This window comes from Cervus canadensis, chromosome 22 (assembly GCF_019320065.1).
Source record: "Cervus canadensis isolate Bull #8, Minnesota chromosome 22, ASM1932006v1, whole genome shotgun sequence".
NCBI classification, from domain to species: domain Eukaryota; kingdom Metazoa; phylum Chordata; class Mammalia; order Artiodactyla; family Cervidae; genus Cervus; species Cervus canadensis.
Genome location: NC_057407.1, coordinates 43941258 through 43961001, shown reverse-complemented (window position 1 = coordinate 43961001; position 19744 = coordinate 43941258). Strand labels below are relative to the sequence as shown.

General features: G+C 42.9%; 1 protein-coding gene across 5 annotated transcripts in view; it reads right to left on the bottom strand.

Moving 5' to 3' along the window:
* The window catches only part of ANO10 (anoctamin 10), a 255784-nt gene that overhangs the window by 37808 nt on the left and 198232 nt on the right, over positions 1–19744 (bottom strand). For 4 of the 5 annotated variants that reach the window (XR_006264391.1, XM_043442100.1, XM_043442099.1 and 1 more), the window contains one exon: positions 16467–16583. The exons of the other annotated variant lie outside the window; for it this stretch is intronic. Coding sequence is in view for 3 of the 4 variants with exons in the window: in XM_043442100.1 (XP_043298035.1) it covers positions 16467–16583 (117 nt within the window). In the remaining variant the exon portion in view is untranslated. The remainder of the gene's footprint in view (positions 1–16466; positions 16584–19744) is intronic. 5 annotated transcript variants of the gene reach the window in all.

Below are 19744 nucleotides of genomic sequence, written 5' to 3'. Positions count from 1 at the left end.
GCACTCTCAGAAGTGAAAGCGCCAAGTCCTGACAACTGGACCACCAGGGAATTCTCATGCGCGTGTATTTTAAACTGACAAGTCCAAATAACAGACACGTCTGAACTGTCACAAGCTCATGACTCAAAAATTAAGATTCCTGAAGCCAGGGATGGAAAAACAACCAGGTCACACAAGCAAACATGAATGAAAACCAAACCCACTCTGCCCTCTGAACTAGTGATACTAACTAGTTACCACTTATCCACCCTCTAACCAAGAACGCAGGGCTCGAATGGAAATCTGAAGAAGGCTGAAGAATGGTGGGTAGAAATGTGGCAAATCAGAAACGCCAGAGCAGAGAGTTGTAAGAACGTGGAGAGGAGGTCATGAGAGCCGTCAGCCCAGACCCCTGGTGGCGCCATCGTTCCCGGTGTGACCGCAGACGGTGGCTGGCAAGGGTGAACTTAGCAGCCAGCCCCACGGAGCGGAGCGCGCGGTTCCCACTCTGGATGGCCCTCGGCCCTTCTCAGTCAAACGCTCATCTTTACAGCGAGGCGTTCTGGTGCCACTGCTCAGTCAGAGAGAGCACTCCCTTTTGATCAGATGAAAGAAACCACACACAAGGCGAACAATGGCCTTTATCCCTGCCTTGTTTGAACAATGAAAATTATGTGCACTATGATCTCAGACAAAATCTTGGCTATGATAGAGCCATAAAGACAGCCTGTACTTGGGATTACAACAGTCCAGATACGTCTGGAGGCCGCAGCTGTTGGAGACCTCAAACGCTCCACTTTTTGTTTCCTGTTCAGTCCTACTTTCCGCTTTTCTTTGCCTATGTCTGACTATAAAAGAGGCCACAGGAGAGCATGAACGAGAGTTTTCTTCACCCTAGAATGTGTGAACCTTTCTGGTTCCAGTTCAGTTAAAGGCACATTCTTGTTTGCGTCTAGTGGGGCAACCCTTACAAGTGAAAAATTTTACAATCATCCATGGAGGCAGAGCATTTTCTTCAGAGAACAGGCAGTTAAATGGGCTGCAGGGCTGCGTCCCTGACAGCAGGGTCTGAATCAGATCCATTTTCACCTCACCTGCTCTTACCAGGAAAGCAGCCTCTGTGTCCCCCGGGGCACCCGCAGGACTCAGCCGCACTGGGAGGGCTTCTCCGAGCCTGCCTGGCCAGAATGGGCCACTTACAGCTGAAAGGGCAGGGCTCTGAAGTCCCCAACCACACAACACCCCCCTCCACCACAACCACTCAGCGAAGCCAGGCCTCGTGAGGGAAGTAATCCTCAACAGCTTTCCCAGCAGGAAGGCTGCCTGGCAGCACAGACCTCTGGGCCTGAGCTCATCCCTGGAAAGGGTGTGAGACTAAGTCCTGGGAGGCTGAAAGACAGAAACAGCAGAACAAAAGGGATGCATGAGCCCCTACAAAGATAAATGGAAGGAAAAGCAGGATAATTTGCTAAAAGTAAATGAAGCCAAAAAAAGAGGATCCACTAGTAACCCAAAGACAAAGAAAGAAGGTTAAGAGGAAGGCTTTTGGACATCAACAAATTCAAAGAGTGGCTACTCTGTCCTTTTCCTTTCTTGGAAAACTGAAAAAGAAAGAAGAGATAAAGATGAGGAACGGGAGAAGGGGGCAAAAGAAAGGAGAGCAGTGACTGACCTGCATGCAAAGATTCTATAGAATTTTATACCTGGAGTTCAGCTCTATCATGCTGAATTAATATCATTATTCTTATGAGAAACTCTAGGCTCTAATTCATTTCTACCACTCAGTGAATTCTGCCACTGAATGGGCAAAGACTTTCAAGCTTGAGCCCAAGAAGAACCATCCAACGAGAGCCCCGCTGTGGTTTCTGAGGGAAGGGCTGCCATCCGGTGACCTTCCACCACTCTTCACTTCCAGAATCCACTTGAAATACAAATTAATTTTGGCTGATTAGCATTTCAAGAGGGCTTGTTAGGGGTTAAAATACAGCTGGACAGCAACAATTTTTAAGGAATCCCAGGGCTTGGAGGGATCCAAGACTGCTCATTGCCAGAAAGCAGGGCAATTCTCAAAGTAAGTAGTTACTTCTCTTCTGCAGGATCTCCACAGAGGGACTACTAAAAAGGAGGACTTTATTTCCTAGTGGCCAAAAGTTTCTTGTGGAATTCCACTGAGAACTCTGTTATTTACCCTGAGAAAACCATAAGTAAAAATGACACATACCTCCCAATGTTCACTGCAACACTATGTACAATAGCCAAGACATGGAAACAACTCATGTCCATTAACAGAGGAATGGATAAAGAAGATGTGATATATATATATAATGGAATACTACTCAGCCATAAAAAGGAACAAAATTGGATCATTTTTAGAGATGTATATGGATCCAGAGTCTGTCATACAGAGTGAAGTAAATCAGAAAGAGAAAATCAAGCATATTAACACATATAGGTGGAATCTAGAAAAATGGTACAGAGGAACCTATTTGCAGGGCAGGAATAGAGATGCAGATGTAGAGAATGGATATGTGGACATAGAGCAGGAAGGGGAGGGTGGGATGAATTGGGAAATGGGGACATATAGCCACTACCATGTGTAAAACAGACAGCAGAGCAGAGGGAGCTCATCCTGGTGCTCTGTGACCACCGAGAGGGCCGGGATGGGAGGGAGGTCCCCGAGGGAGGGGTATATGCATACACAGAGCTGATTCACGTCACTGCACGGCAGAAAGTAACACGACGCTGTAAAGCAACCGTACTCCAATTTAAAAAAGTCTGTTCTTTATGCCCATTTGTCCTGTGGTAGAAAATGGTAGAAAAGCCATAGATTCAGAGGCTCTGATTTGTGCCTCCATCTACTTGCTCACCCCATGTGTTTGTTCCTGACATTATGCCCATTTTACAGAGGATGAAACTGAGGCCCAGAGAGGTTTGGGAACTTGTCCACAGTTATTCAGTAATGGTAAGGCTAGAATTCCCGAGACATGTATACCTGATGCCAAAAGCCATTTGCAAACCACCCACCCAGTTCCTGGCACGCTGTATGTCCTCAGAGGATCTACACACTTCCTTTAACAGTGTTTTGGTGGAGACTGTGAGAATTACAATTCCTTAGTACACTGTTCTGACTGTAATTGTTTAATCACAGTTCATTTTCTCAGAAATGATTTGTGCACGCTATCCTGCATACAGTTTAAAGAAACCAGATTGAAGTTTTTGCAAATAGTTTTCTACAACATACCTTAAAAAATGGTGAACCTATTAGTCCAAGAAGTTTAAAAAAAAAACAATCTGGATTTTTTCTGTCTCTACTCAAAGCAGTATTTATCACATGGAAAGTAGAGGAGGTTGGAGTTGTGTTTTCCAGACATTTGGCAGCTCATTTTCTCTCATGCCTATGACTAAAACCAGACTTGCAAATTTAAAATATGACTATCATTTTTTTTCCCAAAACAATTTAAACAAAAGAGGCTGCAAATCTACCCACACAAACACTGCTTTGAGCAACTTGAATGAAGAACTGGAGAGAAACTTAAGATTCAAAATAACAAATAAAATAACAATATAAGATTCCAAACAAACAAGATTTTTTTCCCAAATTTGCCTTTGGGTTGGGGGAGAATGAAGGATATAAAGCTACAGCCCTGATAACAAAGTTACCTGGCCAGCAGTGCCTTGTAGACTTTATCTTAAAGGACTGCCACCAATAGGAGGAAAGAAATGGAACTCAAAAACGTATGACGGAAAAATTCATTTCCTCCCAACCACATGCTAAGGACAGGAACACACAACATTATTTAAACAGATCTCTGAAAGAAAAAAGGAAAGAGATGATGTCCTGGTGAACTGAGTTTTGGCATTCAGAGGCATTTTTTCACATTTGGCATTTTGCTCTCTGCTCTCCCACTTACCTTCTTCGCCTGTTCTCAAAGTTGTATATCATTTGTAAATGTCATCACCAAGGACATTTGGTTAAGTGTACAGAAAGCATGAGCTGTTCAAAATCTAACACTAAATCTTACTTCATGATTGTGTGGGGAACTACAGGAGCAGAATAATCCAGACCTGTTCTCTGAATCCAACACAGGAACTCTTCTGGGGATCCGTGCAATCAATCAAAAGACAGGTTATTTCAAATATCTATTTCATGCACCTAACAATGAACACATTATCATTTATATTGCCAGTTAAAACCCTGTCAAGGTGATTTCCAATTTCAAAGGTGTTTTTAAAGGGACTGTAAACACGCTGATTGAGAACCTACTATTTGCCAAGCACCGTGTGAGGTATTTCACAGTCATTTTATTTGAAGTCAAATTCTACCTGCTTCTCCTCAAGCCCAGGAGAGCTGGTACAGGTAGGAAGAGAGAACACTGGACCAGGGGCTAGACTCTGGACTCCGCTGAACTCTGGAGTGGGTAGCCACTCCCTTCTCCAGGGGATCTTCCTGACCCAGGGATCGAACCCAGGTCTCCTGCATTGTAGCTGATTTTGTTACCGTCTGAGCCACTAGGGAAGCCCATTTAAACTCTGAGTCTCCAAATTTCTCATCTATAACAGGCCCGAGTGTAACCTGCCAGGCCTACCCTCCCAGGCTGTGTAAGAATTCATTAAGGTATTGGATTTGCTAGTATCCTCCTGAGAGTCAAGATCAGTAAGAATGTAAACTGTAAGTATTATTATTCCCCAGATCACATCAAGGCTGGACTCTGCAGATCTTTGAACAGGGCTCCATCTCTCGGTAACGACTTTTACAGTATGCAGTGTAAAGAGGGGCTTCCCAGGTGGCTCAGAGGTAGAGAACATGCCTGCCAAAGCAGGAGATGTGGGTTCGTTCCCTCGTCCAGGAAGATCCCCTGGAGAAGGAAATGGCAACCCACTCCAGTACTCATGCCTGGAAAAACTCCACAGACAGAGGAGACAGAGGAGCCCGGTGGGCTGCAGCCCATGGGGTCGCAAAGGGTCGGACACGACTTAGTGACTGAGCAGCAACAACAGTGCAGAGGGGTAAAGAAGAGTAAAGCCTTAAAGATGGTTCAATGACAGCAAGGGCATCAAAGTTCAGAGAACCATCCTGGATATTAAGTTGAAGGTATTAACTGGCAATGAATCGATGGAAAAATACAGGCAAACAGCTAAGGCTCTGCTAGAAGAGGGGGCCAAGAGAACACAGGGTTCAGAGCCAGAGACATGGGTGAGCAGCATGAGCATCAGGATTCACTGATGCTGATTTTAGATGATTATCTAATAGTTTCTTTTTCTGTTTTGGGGAGTTCCCTTTAACCTTATATTACACAGAAATAGAGATAATAATATAATGAACCTCCATGGACCTACCCACCACCTAGCTTCAAAAGTTATCAACTCACAGCCAAGCTTGGTTCATCTGTCAGCCAGCATCCTTTCCTGGATTAGTTACTTATTATTGCATTAGTTATCTACTACTGTGTGACAAAATACTTCAAAACTTAGTTGCTTAAACATAAAGTATTCTCAGGAATTTGGAAGCAGCTGGGTGGCTCTGGCTCAGGGGCTCTCAGGAAGCTTCGGTCAGAACACAGGCAGTGACTGCAGTCATCTGAAGGCTTGACAGGCTACAGGAGGGGTGATAAGCTGCAGTCCTCAGGCCAAATCTGGCCTACTGCCTGTTCTTGTAAATAAAGTTTTATTGGAACACAGCCTCTTCCTTTCATTCCCATACTGTGCACGGCAGCTTTTGCTCTATACTAGCAGGACTGAGTATTCAAGAGAAACTCTTATGGCCCACACACCTAAAATATTTACTGTATTTTTACAGAAAAAGTCTGCCAACCCCTGGATTAGACTATGTGCTTCCAAGATGGTTCATTCGTGTGGCTATTGGTGGTCAGTTATGTTCCTAGTCATGTGGGCCTCTCCACTGGTGGCCGGAGTGTTGGTCTGCAACCTCAGGAATCCCCCAGGTGACTGGCCCCCTTCCATGGAGGGCAAAGAGAGACCAAAGAAAGGGGAAGACCACTGCAGACTGCTAGGGGGAAGTTTTAATAAACAAAAGAAATTACATACAAGGCTTGTCTTGGGTGGCTGCAAGACACAGGGATGTCTGCATCCACCCACCAAAACCGTAAAAGTTAATATAAAGGCTTTCACTGGGTTCGGTCACAGGCACAAAACATGACTCCCTCAAGGCTGCGTCCTCGAAACCGCTCCTAGTGTGGGAATGGTGGGCAGAACGTACACTCCAAGGACGGGGGAGGGCTGAGGGGCCTCGACTGGCCACGTCCAGCTCGGGGGCCAACCAGCAGTCATGTCCTCTGGATGACCTACCTCATGTAGAGTGTTCTCACAACATGGCAGCTAACTTCCCAAAGGCAAATGATCCATGAGGGAGAAGACGGCAGAAGCCACAATGCCTGTCTTATGACCTAGCCCCAGAAGAGACATACCAGCACTTCCGCAGTACTCTACTGATTACACAGACCAACCAGGAGAGAGGGGAGGTGGGGACTCCCAGGGTATAGACATTAGGGGGCAGAGGTCACTGGAGACCACTTTGGAAGACAACAACCATGGCTAATGACCCTTTCCTTAGACTGTATAGTCAGCCTTTGGGACAGGATCTTTTCTACAGCGCTTTTCAATTCTACCATTTGACAATTACATGAATTACAAGACTTTCTGATACTTCACTTTATTGTGCTTTGACCATACCATGTCCTCAATATTTGTTGCTGAATTTTAATATCTGTACTTTAATTTTGACTTATCATGAATTCAGTAGAATTAACTACTTATATTCTCAGAGCTGTTATCAACATGAAATGGTTACCTTCCTTTAGTTAAATATTTCAGGAAGTCCTTAAATCTAAATATTTCCTGTTTTCTGCATTCTATTCTTAGGAGAAAGAAGCAAATCACTATATATCCTGCTGTTAGGGATTTACTTTAAAGGCTCAATTTCCAAGGCTCTCAACCACTGTATTTCCAGCCCAATCTCAGGTTTACATTCACTATATGATACGATATTCAATCATATCCCTGAGGTTCTGTAGCATTGGAAATCCATGCAAAATAATATTATTTATTATATTTAAAAAGAGGTTTTCCATTTTAACAGTTTACTTGTAATTAAAAACGAAAGTAATTTTTAAAAAAGTCTGTGGCTTCCTGATACAGTAAGAACTCAAGGATGGTTTCCTAAATCCCTAATCTAACACACAGAGGACAACTCCAAAGCCGAAGGACTACAGTTTAATGACAGAAAAAGGCACAAACGCATGAGGCTGTGGCCCATCATATAATTACTGACTCATTCAGTTATGAGATATGAATTCTGTGTCTGAAGTAATCCTGTCTCTAAGATGCTTCTAGTCTAGTAGTCACAGAAATATATCTTTGATCTTAATGAAGCCAATAATACAGTCTTTTAATATCTTAGAACAACAAAGCTATAGTAATAAAGACAGTATGGTACTGGCACAAAAAACAGAAATACACATTAATGGAACAGGATAGAATGCCCAGAGATAAACCCACACACCTGTGGTCACCAAATCTATGACGAGAGAGGCAAGAACATACAGTGGAGAAAAGACAGTCTCTTCCACATGTGGTGCTGGGAAAACTGGATAGCTACATGTAAAAGAATGAAATTAGAACACTCTCTAACATCATAAACAGAAATAAACTCAAAATGTATTAAAGACCTAAATGTAAGTCTGGACACTATAAAACTCTTAGAGGAATACATAAACAGAACACTCTTTGACATAAATAGTGGCAAGATCTTTTCTGATCCACTTCCTAGAATAATAAAACATAAAAACAAAAACAAAGAAATGGGACCTAATGAGACTTAAAAGCTTTTGCACAGCAAAGGAAACCATAAAGAAGAAGAAAGACAACCCACAGAATGGGAGAAAATATTTGCAAATGAAGCAATGGACAAAGGATTAATCTTTAAAACATACAAACAGCTCATGCAGCTTAATATAAAAAAAAAACCCAATCAAAAAATGGGTAGAAGACCTAAATAGACATTTCTCCAAAGAAGACATACAGATGGCCAAAAGGCACATGAAAACATGCTTAACATCACTAATTATTAGAGAAATGCAAATCAAAATTACACGATATCACCTCACTCCAGTCAGAATAACCATCATTAAAAACAACTATAAACAATAAATACTGCAGAGGATATGGAGAAAATGGAACCCTCTTACACTGTTGGTGGGAATGTAAATTGATAGTCACTATGGAGAACAATATGGAGGTTCCTTAAAAAACTAAAACTAGAACTACCAAATGACCCAGCAATCCCAGTCCTGAGCCACACCTGGACAAAATCATAATTCAAAAAGACGCATGCACCCCAACGTATACTGCAGCTCTATTTACAATAGCCAGGACATGGAAGCAACCTAAATGTCCATCAACAGAGGAATGGATAAAGAAGATGTGGCACATACACATACAATGGAATATTTCTCAGCCATAAGAAGGAATAAAATTGTACTATTTGCAGGGATGTGGATGGACCTAGAAGTGAAGTCAGAAAAAGAAGAGCAAACATTGTGTATTCAAGCATATATGTGGAATCTAGAAAAATGGTACAGATTAACCTCTCTGCAAAGCAGAAATAAGACAGAGACGTAGAGAAGAAACGTATGGACACCAAGAAGGGGGAAGCGAGGTGAGATGAATTGAGAGATTGGGTTTGACATACACATGCTACTATGTATAAGAAAGATAACTAATGAGAATCATGGAGAAGGAAACGGCAGCCCACTCCAGTGTTCTTGCCTACCGAATCCTGTGGACGGAAGAGCCTGGCGGGCTGCTGTCCACAGGGTCGCACAGAGTCGGACACGACTGAAGTGACTTAGCATGCATGCATGCGTTGGAGAAGGAAATGGCAGCCCACTCCAGTGTTCTTGCCTGGAAAATCCCAGGGACAGAGGAGCCTGGTGGGCTGCCGTCTATGGGGTCGCACAGACACGACTGATGCGCCTTAGCAGCAGCAGCAGTGAGACCCTACTGTATAGCACACGGAACTCTATTTGGTGCTCTTGGTGACCTACATGCGAAGGAAATCCAAGAAAGAGGGGATACATGTATACATACAACTGATTCACTTTGCTGTATAGTTGAAAATAACAGAACATTGTAAAGCAATTATACTCCAATAAACTAAAAAAATACATCTTAGAACATTTGATTTAATAAAAAACATAAATAGATGCATTCCTAACAGCCCACGCATTTATGTGGAGAAGGAAGACCTGCTCTCACACATGTGGGCCCTCAAGGCAGAATAATTACTAATCTAGTATAGAAACTGAGACCAGAACTCAAAGAACTTTTAATACCTCACCAGAAGACATCTTTCTTCTCTTTTTAAACATACAGTTTTAAGCATTCTGAAATTTCTAGAATAATTTATTATAGGGTGAATTTTCTTCTTTACAAACACAGACATATTTTAAGGACATGTGGTCCAAAGTACAGGGCATCACTTCCACAGTACAGTGAACCTGAGGCCCTTGTCTGTGGAGGCCCTCTGCTTCCAGGCCCGTTCTGCCTTCACTGCTGCTCTTTAACTCATATGGTGACTAGGAAGATGCTACAGTTTATTCTGTTTCATGACTTGTTCAGTAATTTCCAGAAGAAAAAATAAATCTGGTTCTGATTTAGCCATGTCTTTTACGTCTAGGGGAATAATTAAATATACAAATGTTAAATTTTTCCGAGAGGACTAGGAAATGAGAATAAGTAGCAATTTATATAGACTGTTTACTAGGGAGGCAGAAATGATCAGAGGCTTTCTTGAGCTTTCGTGAAGCATCTTATTCTAGTGTCTGGAAACGTTTTTCCTTTAGTCAGAGCAAAAACTGCAAAGGGGGGTGGAAAAACCCCTAACCAACAGTGGTAAGGACAGGATTATTCCAGAGTCAAGTACAAACTACTTTAGAATTCTATCTGGCTTGATTCAGGGTTATTTTATGGTCTCTTTGGGAACTACCCTTTTTACTGATATCAACCACAGTCAGTCCTTTCAGAAAAAGTAGGATTTGGGCTTCATCAAGGCTGGGCATGGAGTCCTTCTAAAGTGCTCTCATGTAATTCCTCAGAATGTATTCTCTTCCCCAGTGATCCCAGAAAGGCACATGACCTAACTGTTTCCATTTTTGCCTGAGCACCTATTTTAAGATTCCCCTTTTTTTGTCCAAGGACATCATTTGTCATTTACCTAATATATTAGCTTCTGAACTATGTATGAGTCAACAAACTCAGTTTGATTAAGTGGAGATTTAGTCAGAGCTGGCTGAGGGGACTTGGGTACGAAAGGCGTCACCTGGCCAAGGGCAGAGGGGTAGATACACGGAAGTGGGTGCCAGGCCCCTCTGTCACGTGCCAGAGGGGGGCTCTCTGGGGAGGGAGGGTCTGAGCAGCTGGCGGTGGTTGGGGTCCCTGGGTGGTCAGGGTTACGATACAGGAGGGGTGCTTGGGGATCCATGAGCAGTGTGACTCTGTGAGACCCAAAAGTAAGAGGAGACCTACTTTGGGGTCTCAGTAAGAGGGACATGAGCCAGTGTTCGTTAGCGCACTAGTTACTTTGAAGACAGTTATCATTTATGAATTGGAGAGAAATGTACCATGTGAAAAATCAAGTGCAAATGGCTCACAGACCCCACCTCCGAGCACGGCTATCAGGAGTCGCAGCCCACGTGGCAGGCTCAGAAGAGTGCCCGGCTCAGCTGTCCTCCCACTGCTTGCTGTCTGCTGCCACCCTTGGTCGCCGTCACCGCCCGGCTGTGCTCTGGTCATGAAAACCGGCAGGGCTGCTGCAAAGGTGGAACTGACTCGCCATTCCCTCTGGTTTCATGGCACCGTTTCACCAACCATTTCATTCCTGGTTTGCCCAGTGACTCAGGGCACCCAGGCCTGAGGTGGTCCTCCTCCGTCACCAGACTCATCTCCCTGCCACGGCCCTGCTTCACAAGTGTGTCTCACGCTGTGTCACTGCTGCCTCACTCTGCCCGTGTGCGCGGGGACCATCTGCGGAGACTCTGAAACAGGGGGTCAGCCCACTTGCCCCGAAGCTGCACAAGGCAGTGAGACAAACTCCTGACATGGGAGAGAGGGAACAGCCAGCTCGGAGGGGTCTGCTGGAGCTGTGGACTTCAGTTTACCTTTAGGTCGCTTGGGCTCATGAAGCTGGGGCCGACTCGGCACCCAGGGAAATGGACCATCCCCTCCCCAACGACGGAGGCTTCGGCAGCAACTGCCTCCATAACTGGCTCCTCGGGAGCCAATTCTTTATCTGGATTCAATATTTCCTTCTGAACTACACGTTGGCAGAGCAACACATGATTACACATTCAATCGTCAAATACTTTAACATCCTCATTCTATGTTGTGAAACTCTTACCTTTCCATTAAGAATGTAGATCTAGCTACTAGACCTTGGGAGCACAAATAGGCAGGGAAAGGAAAGTTCAGAAGCTCCTGGGAAATGTCAGAAACGGCTGAAATACACTTAACCCTAGAAAACAAAAATGTTACTTAATGCAGGCTGGCCCAGACGGCCTGCTGGTCAAGGTCTCACATCTGGTTAGAACTCTGGAGGGCCATAATTCACATTGTGGCATCTTCTTCAAGTCCTTATTTGTTCTTTTAACTGATTTCTGAGGCTGTTCTCTTTCTCAGGGCTCCACTGGACCAGCTCCCGGGCTTCCGTGGGTGCTCGGCTCCTGAGAGGGCGGTCTGCCCAGAAGGATGACTGTACTGAGGATGTTGTGTCCTTGTGCGCCAGGCCAGCCAGGGAGGAAATGGTACCTGGATAAGACTCCTTTCTATTTTTAACTGGATCTTAAAAATTACTGCGAGTTGAATACATCAATTTGAAAAGAAATAAAAGGGCATCACTAGGCTGATATTTACTGTCTAGAATTCTCTGTAAAGGTCTCACCGACTGAAGTCTAATCATTTCAAGATGCCCTTTGCAAAGCAAACAATTTTATTTTCCCCAGTTTGCCTCTCACCTTCAAGTATATCTCATTTGCTTATGTATTTAGAAATGCCACAGTTTCCTATCTGATGCTGAGAAAAGAACTGCTCTGGGTACCTTTCCTCTCCACGCTCACACCTCCACTCCCCACAGCCCCTGCCCCATGAGCTGGAGGAACAGCCAGGTCCATAGAGCACAGTGGGTCCCCCGGTGGGTCCATACCTCCTGCACTGGAATCAGTTGGGTGCTGGCTTAAACACACATGTTTCTGGCCCACGAGTCCAGCCTTTTATTTTATAAAACAAAATCTGAGGTGTGAATATGCTACCTGACTTATTCCTGGGGCAGAAACTGAGTCAGAATTTGCTCCTTTTCGGCATTCACCTGACGGCACTTGGGATCCAGCTTTGCTGGGGGCCGGGGTTGAGGAGAGGATGCCTGGAGCAATAGGAAGGGTCTTTTAAATGTCGGTAATCTGGGTCCACCTTAGATTTAGGGGAACAGAATCTTCATGGTGTGGTGCCTAAAAATGTGTTGTGTTTTTTTTTTTTTTTTTTTTTTTTGCCACAACACACAGCTTTCGGGATCTTAGTTATCCTACCAGGGGCTGAAGCCTAGGTAGTGAAAGCACGGAGTCCTAACCACTGGACCACCAGGGAATTCCTAACACATGCATTTTTTAAAGTGTTACTTTCAAGATGTACAGCCCACTATAAGAACTTTCCAGGGTTTCCCCGGTGGCTCAGTGGTAAAGAATCTGCCTGCCAATGCAGGAGACACAGGTTTGATCCCTGATCCGTGTAGACCCCCACATTCTGCAGAGCAATGAAGCCCGTGCTCCAGAATTTGAGAGCTGCAACTACTGAAGCCCATGCACCCTAGAGCCTGTGCTCCACAACAAGAGAAGCCACTGGGATGAGAAGCCCGCGCTCTACAATTACAGAGTAGGCCCCGCTCTCGGCAACTAGAGAAAAGTCTGTGCAGCAAGAAACCTCCTAGCACAGCCAAAAATAAAATAAATAAAATTACATATAAAAAAAGAACTGTCCAATGACTTAAATTTCTCAATCACGTTTTGTCCATAAAATGGGAATGGAATTGAAAAGTAGCAATTGGAATATAAATTAAACACAATATAATAATTATTCATGAATAATCTTTCCTACTGACAAGTCTGTTGTCAATTTCTGGTCACTTAACAGTGACAGAGTCTGGGGACAGGCTAGGCATTAATGAGACTTATTCTTAAATACGTTTTCCATGACTCCACTTCTGATCGGGGCCCAACTGACCAGAAGATGTGGCAGAAGGCCTCCTCTCTGCCTTTAGTCCACAGAAACAGCCCAGTGAGGTGAAACTCCGCTTGTTTACAAAGCACACAGTTAAACGTCAGAGTGAAAAAGAAAAAGAAAAACTCTATATCCTAGAAATGACACTAGTTGAGCAAGTAAACTAAAGACATGCCACTGAATCAGAGTTTCTGAAAAGCACAGAATGGGTGACCTTCCACACCTATGACCGTTCAGAACCTGTGCACAGTAAGACGAAAGAGGAAACATGATGAAAATCTCTGTCTCCACTGGCAGCAGCGTGAGCGTGGGTGACCCAGGCAGCGGCGTCAACCACACAGCAAAGCCCTGGGCCAGAAAGAGACAAGAGAGCACCTTCTTCCCAGGTTGTACTCTGGACGGTTTTTAGTCTCAGATTATAATTTTAACAAAAACCAGCAGGGATGGGAGGTGGGGGGAAGGATGCTTTTCCTGGGTTTGTAGTCAAGGCCCTAGGAAACCACGAGTACTCAACATGGCTCCGTCCCTACCTGGATCCAGGACACTGGAGCTGCATCTGCACGGATGATGTCACCTTCAGGGCAAGCCAGAACACCCTCTGTGGAGGCATTTATAAACATACTGAGTCAACAGGCTTCCCAGGGGGCTCAGTGGTAAAGAATTCAACCTGCCAACGCAGGAGACGCAGGAGATGGGGGTTCAATCCCTGGGTCAGAAAGATCCCAAAGGACAGAGGAGCCTGGAGGGCTACAGTCCATGGAACTGCAAAGAGTCGGACACAACTGAGCACGTGTGAACACACACACATGCGTGTGCGTGCGCACGCACACACACACACACACACACAGTCAACACCTTCTGGATATCTCTGTTCCACCAGAAACTTAACAGTAAAATCAACAGCAAAATCACGTTTCCTTAGAAAGGGGATGTTAATCAGAGAATCATGTCTATGTCCTCAGGAGAAAGGACCTCAGACAGACTTAAAATCACTTAGATTTTTTTTCATCTTTTTAAATAATAGACAGACTTTTGGTTAATGTTTCACTTCTCAATGAAGAGTGAGCGTAAACCAAACTCATCTTTGACTTTGGACTTTGCTTTACTGTCAGCTAGGGAGTATCTGAAGGTGAATCCAGGAGCCGAGAGGACTGGGGACATCACTTAGTCACATCCGTAGTAAACACTAATATCCATCAATCCCTCCAAAGCAAACATGACAGATCTAAAGTAGGACTTTCAGGTAAATACGTTTAGTAACATGAGACGTGTTAGTCATCTCCAGCATTGAGAAAGACCCTTTGCTTTTTAGAACAAATTCATGGCAGGGTGAAATCCTAAGTGAGAGGAGAAGAAAGCTTAACAAACATGAAATGAGACCTCCTTGACCTGGAGGAAAGGTGTGTACACAGTCAGCCTGCCCCAGTCTATAAAACGTCACTAGAAATGGAATCAGTGGAGAAACCTGATTTACCAAAACTCTTCCACAGACAATGCTGTTCAATTAAAACAATTTCTGCTTACATCACCCCTAAAAGTTTTGAATGCCAAATGCCCTCCCATACAATTTTAAGCTGACATCTAATATTTAGTCATAAATTAAGATAGCTGCAAAATATATTTTCTAACATACTGTGAATATTGACATTTTAAAAGTAAACTCTAAGGTCACTCTTTTAAAGATATCCAAGAAATGCTTAACATTATAGTGATGTGACATCCACCACTATCAATTCAAGAGACACAAATATAATTCTAATGATAAGTAAAAATTTTGTTTTTCCTTTTCTCCTTCTTTGAAGTACTATTTTCTTTCCACTTCTTCCAAAGAATCTTACCCTAATCAAATATTTTTTTGCTTGAAAGTCTTTATCAATCGTTTTAATACTTTGCTGTAAGAATTTTATGCTCAAAATGGAAACTTAAGAAGACTTTAAAATTTCCTATGAACAGAAGTCTCAAGATAAGTATTTAAATTTTCTTCTGGTCTGACTGATCATTACAATTATTATTAGCCAACCCTCAGAATTAGAGAAAATAGTAGCAAATGAAACAAATGACCAAGGATTAATCTCCAAAATATACAAGCAGCTCATTCAGCTCAATACCAGAAAGACAAACAATCGAAGAAAAAAGTGGGCAGAAGACTGAAACAAACATTTCTCCAAAGACATACAGATGGCTAATCTAATAAACACATGGAAAGGTGTCAACATTTCTCGTTATTAGAGAAATGCAAGTCAAAACTACAATGAGGTGTTATTACCTCACACGGGTCAGAATGGCCATCATCGAAAAATCTACAAACAATAAATGCTGGAAAGGGTGTGGAGAAAAGGGAATCCTCTTGCACTGTTGGCGGGCATGCAAACTGATACAACCTCTAAGGAAGATGGTATGGAGATTCCTTAAAAAACTAGGAATAAAACCACCACACGACCCAACAATCCCACTGCTGGGCATATACCCATGTATATGGGTACACATGTACCCCAGTGTTCATAGCAGCACTACTCACAATAGCTAGGAATGGAAGCAACCTAGATATTCATCGACAAATGAATGGATAAAGAAGTTGAGGTACACATACACAATGGAATATTTCTTAGCCATTAAAAAGAATGAAATAATGCCACTCACAGCAACATGGATTGACCTGGAGATTATCATTCTGAGTGAAGTAAGCGAGACAAAGACAAATATCATGTGGTATCCCTTATACATGTAATCTTAAAAAAAAAACAAAAACAAGTTAACTTATTTGTAAAAATGAGAAACAGGCTCACAGACACAGAAAACAAACTTATGGTTCCCAAAGGGGAAAGGTATGGGGGCAGGCGTAAATAGGGAGTTTGGGGACTGAAATATACACATTGCTATATTTGAAATACAAATCCAACAAGGACCTATACTGTGCAGCACAGGGAAGCGTGCTCAGCATTCTGTAAGAACTTAAAGAATCTGAAAAGGAACGGATACATGCATGTGTATAACTGAATCACTTAGCTGAGAACCTGAAACTAATGAAACGTTCTTCATCAACTGTATCCAAATACAAACTAAAGAAGATGAACTGGAATCTTCTATACTTACTTAAACTGGTTAACTTCAAGGCTGCAGGAAGTGCTGAGCATAAATTCTCCGATTTACGTCTCCTGGCATTTGCTAAAGATACACATTCTTATTTTCAGGACAGCTGCCCTTACCTGCTGCTTGAGTGCCTCCAAAGATTCAAACTCCAATCTGGCCAGTTTCATCTGGATATGCCGTGGCTTATCAGGTATGGCAAATGCAAGGATGAACTTCAAAGCCAGGAGCGTGTGCTGAAAAGAAAGAGCGCACGTTGCTGGGACACACTGGACCACGTGGGCAAGGAGACCAATTAGCACCTAAACACTGTGATCCTGCTCATTAATCTTGGGTCACTTCTAACTACTGGCCTGTGATGAACCACACATCACCCAGGTCCATAACTTCTATTTAATTCACCATACTGCGGCCACTCAATCATTACTGACTTACTTTGCCTTCTTATTTTAAAATCAGTTATTCCCTTACAATGATACCATATGCTAGGCTCAATGAAAAATAAAGTTTGTTCTTAGGAGGGTGGATCGGGATTGGGAATACATGTAAATCCATGGCTGATTCATATCAATGTATGACAAAACCCACTGGAAAAAAAAAAAAAAAAAAAAGTTTGTTCTTAAAAGTCTACTACAAAAAAAAAAAAAAAAGTCTACTACAAAATGCACTTTTCTACTTGTGTCTTAATTCCCAGTATATTTAGGGTGCCACATGTGCAGAGTCAAATGTTTCTCTTTGTGTAACCACACCCTCCTCTCTGCTGTGCTTCAGGCTGAGCTACAGGAAACAAGCATGTGCCTTAAACAGCAGGTGCCTTGAATCCTCTGCTTCCCCAACAGTGTCTGGTACAGTGTCTTTCATGAAATGACAATCAAAGAGCATTGATGAGCTGATTGACTAATGTACTACTTTATGCTGCAGACTCCATATACTGTGAGGCAGAACACAGACAGGTAGAGTATGTCCTTTCCCCTTATAACACGGGAAACTTAGAACCTGGCTATTTTATTTCTCTTCTCTACCAACGCCATATAGAGGTTCTCTAAAATAATCACATGAGGTTTGTGATTGTGCTTCTTTCTCTGCAGAAAGGACAGAGAAAGGAAGCCAGCAGGACCGCTTCCCCTGGTAAGTCTGCTGCTCAGACGTGCAGCCTCGACTCTGTTTCTCTAATGCTGCCATCATCTTGTGACCCAGGGCCAACACCCACAGAAGCCAGAGGGTCATAAGAGTAAAGTTGCCTCTTTCATGATGGCATGAATTAGTAAATATCAAAGGCTGTAAAATAAAAATTCAAAAATCAGTGAAGGAGAGGGAACAGCCTCTAAGATATGTTGCACTGAATAATTAGCAGAAAAGATGGTTAAAAAAAATAAGTGAACTCTTTACTCTTATATTTTCAAAAGGGGGATGAAGGATAAATAACATGTGGCTATCTCCGGGGAGAAGCATGAAATAATGGAGAAAATCAGCATCATGCCAGAACAAGCAATAATTCAATACAAAGACTTGAAAACCGGCAGAAGCCCAGGGCAGGCCAGGGACTGCCTGGCATTAACAGGAGGTCTGGAGTGGTCTAGGGAAGGGTAGTCTTCTCTGAAATGTGACTGTCATGGCCAAAGAAGGCACTGGAAGACACTGACTAGGTGTCTGCAATGTGAAAACAAGGAAATAAAACAGATGATATCATGTGTTGCAATTCTGAACTAAGTGAATTAACAGGAACCTGGATATAATCTACAAATAAGAAATGAATAATTCAGAAAGAGCTATACTGTGTCATTATTTCATTCTACTGGACTACGGAGATAAAATTTTATATAAGACTTAATCTCTTTAGCAGAAGAGCTAAGACAGGAAATCGCCTCTATTTTTTAGAAATGGTGTGGTGTGTCATCAGGTTGCCAGAGCTCCACTATGATCCAGTCATGGGCCCTGTTCCATTTCTCCTAACAAATCTGTCCCTATTTTCTCTTCTTTGGAGTCTCAGTAGGAATTACAGAAAGAAGACCCTGCTGAGGTCTTCCCTTGCACACAGGGGAGTTGTGAGATGTGTCAACTCTTCTTTGGGAACCAGGACCAGCTACTGGGTGACCGGGAAAGGCTGCCACAGACCTTGGTCCTCATGCTTTCCATATGAAATGTCCATAAAACTCTCTTGAATTGAAAAGAACTTGATATTGATTAGACAATACTAGTTAAAACAGGAAGTCATTTTAACATGGTTAACACACTTACATAGCAACAACCTTTGTGTTTCTATAGTGAATCACTCAAAGGAGAAAGGGAAAGATATATCCATCTGAGTGCAGACTTCCAAAGTATAGCAAGGAGAGATAAGACAGCTTTCTTAAATGAAGGATGCAAGAAGAGATAACAAAGCCTTACTAAGTGAAAAATGCAAAGAAACAGAGGAAAACAATGGAATGGGAAAGACTAAAGATCTCTTCAGGAAAATCAGAGATACCAAGGGAACATTTCATGTAAAGATGGGCACAATAAAGTACAGAAATGGTATGGACCTAACAGAAGCAGAAGAGATGAAGAAGAGGTGGCAAGAATACACAGAAGAACTGTACAAAAAAGATCTTAATGACTTGGATAAACATGATGGTGTGGTCACTCACCTAGAGTCAGACGTTCTGGAGCATGAAGTCAAGTGGGCCTTAGAAAGTATTACTATAAACAAAGCTAGTGGAGGTGATGGAACTTCAGCTGAGCTATTTCAAATCCTAAAAGCTGATGCTGTGAAAGTGCTGCACTCAATGTGTCAGCAAACTTGGAAAACTCAGCAGTGGCCACAGGATTGGAAAAGGTCAGTTTTCATTCCAAGCTCAAAGAAAGGCAATGCCAAAGAATGCTCAAACTACTGCACAATTGCACTCCTTTCACATGCTAGCAAGATAATGTTCAAAATCCTTCAAGCTAGTCTTCAACATGTCCTATCTTTTTGTCTTTTTATACTGTAAAGCTATGACCAAACTAGACAGCATATTAAAAAGCAAATACATTACTTTGCCAACAAAGGTCCATCTAGTCAGAGCTATGGTTTTTCCAGTAGTCATATATGGATGTGACAGTTGGACTTTAAAGAAAGCTGAGCACCGAAGAATTGATGCTTTTGAACTGTGGTGTTGGAGAAGACTCTTGAGAGTCCCTTGGACTGCAAGGAGATCCAACCAGTCCATCCAAAGGGAAATCAGTCCTGAATATTCATTGGAAGGACTGATGCTGAAGCTGAAACTCCAATACTTTGGCCACCTGATGCAAAGAATTGACTCACTGTAAAAGACCCTGATGCTGGGAAAGACTGAAGGAAAGGAGAAGGGGATGACAGAGGATGAGATGGTTGGATGGCATCACCGACTCAATGGACATGAGTTTGAGTAAGCTCTAG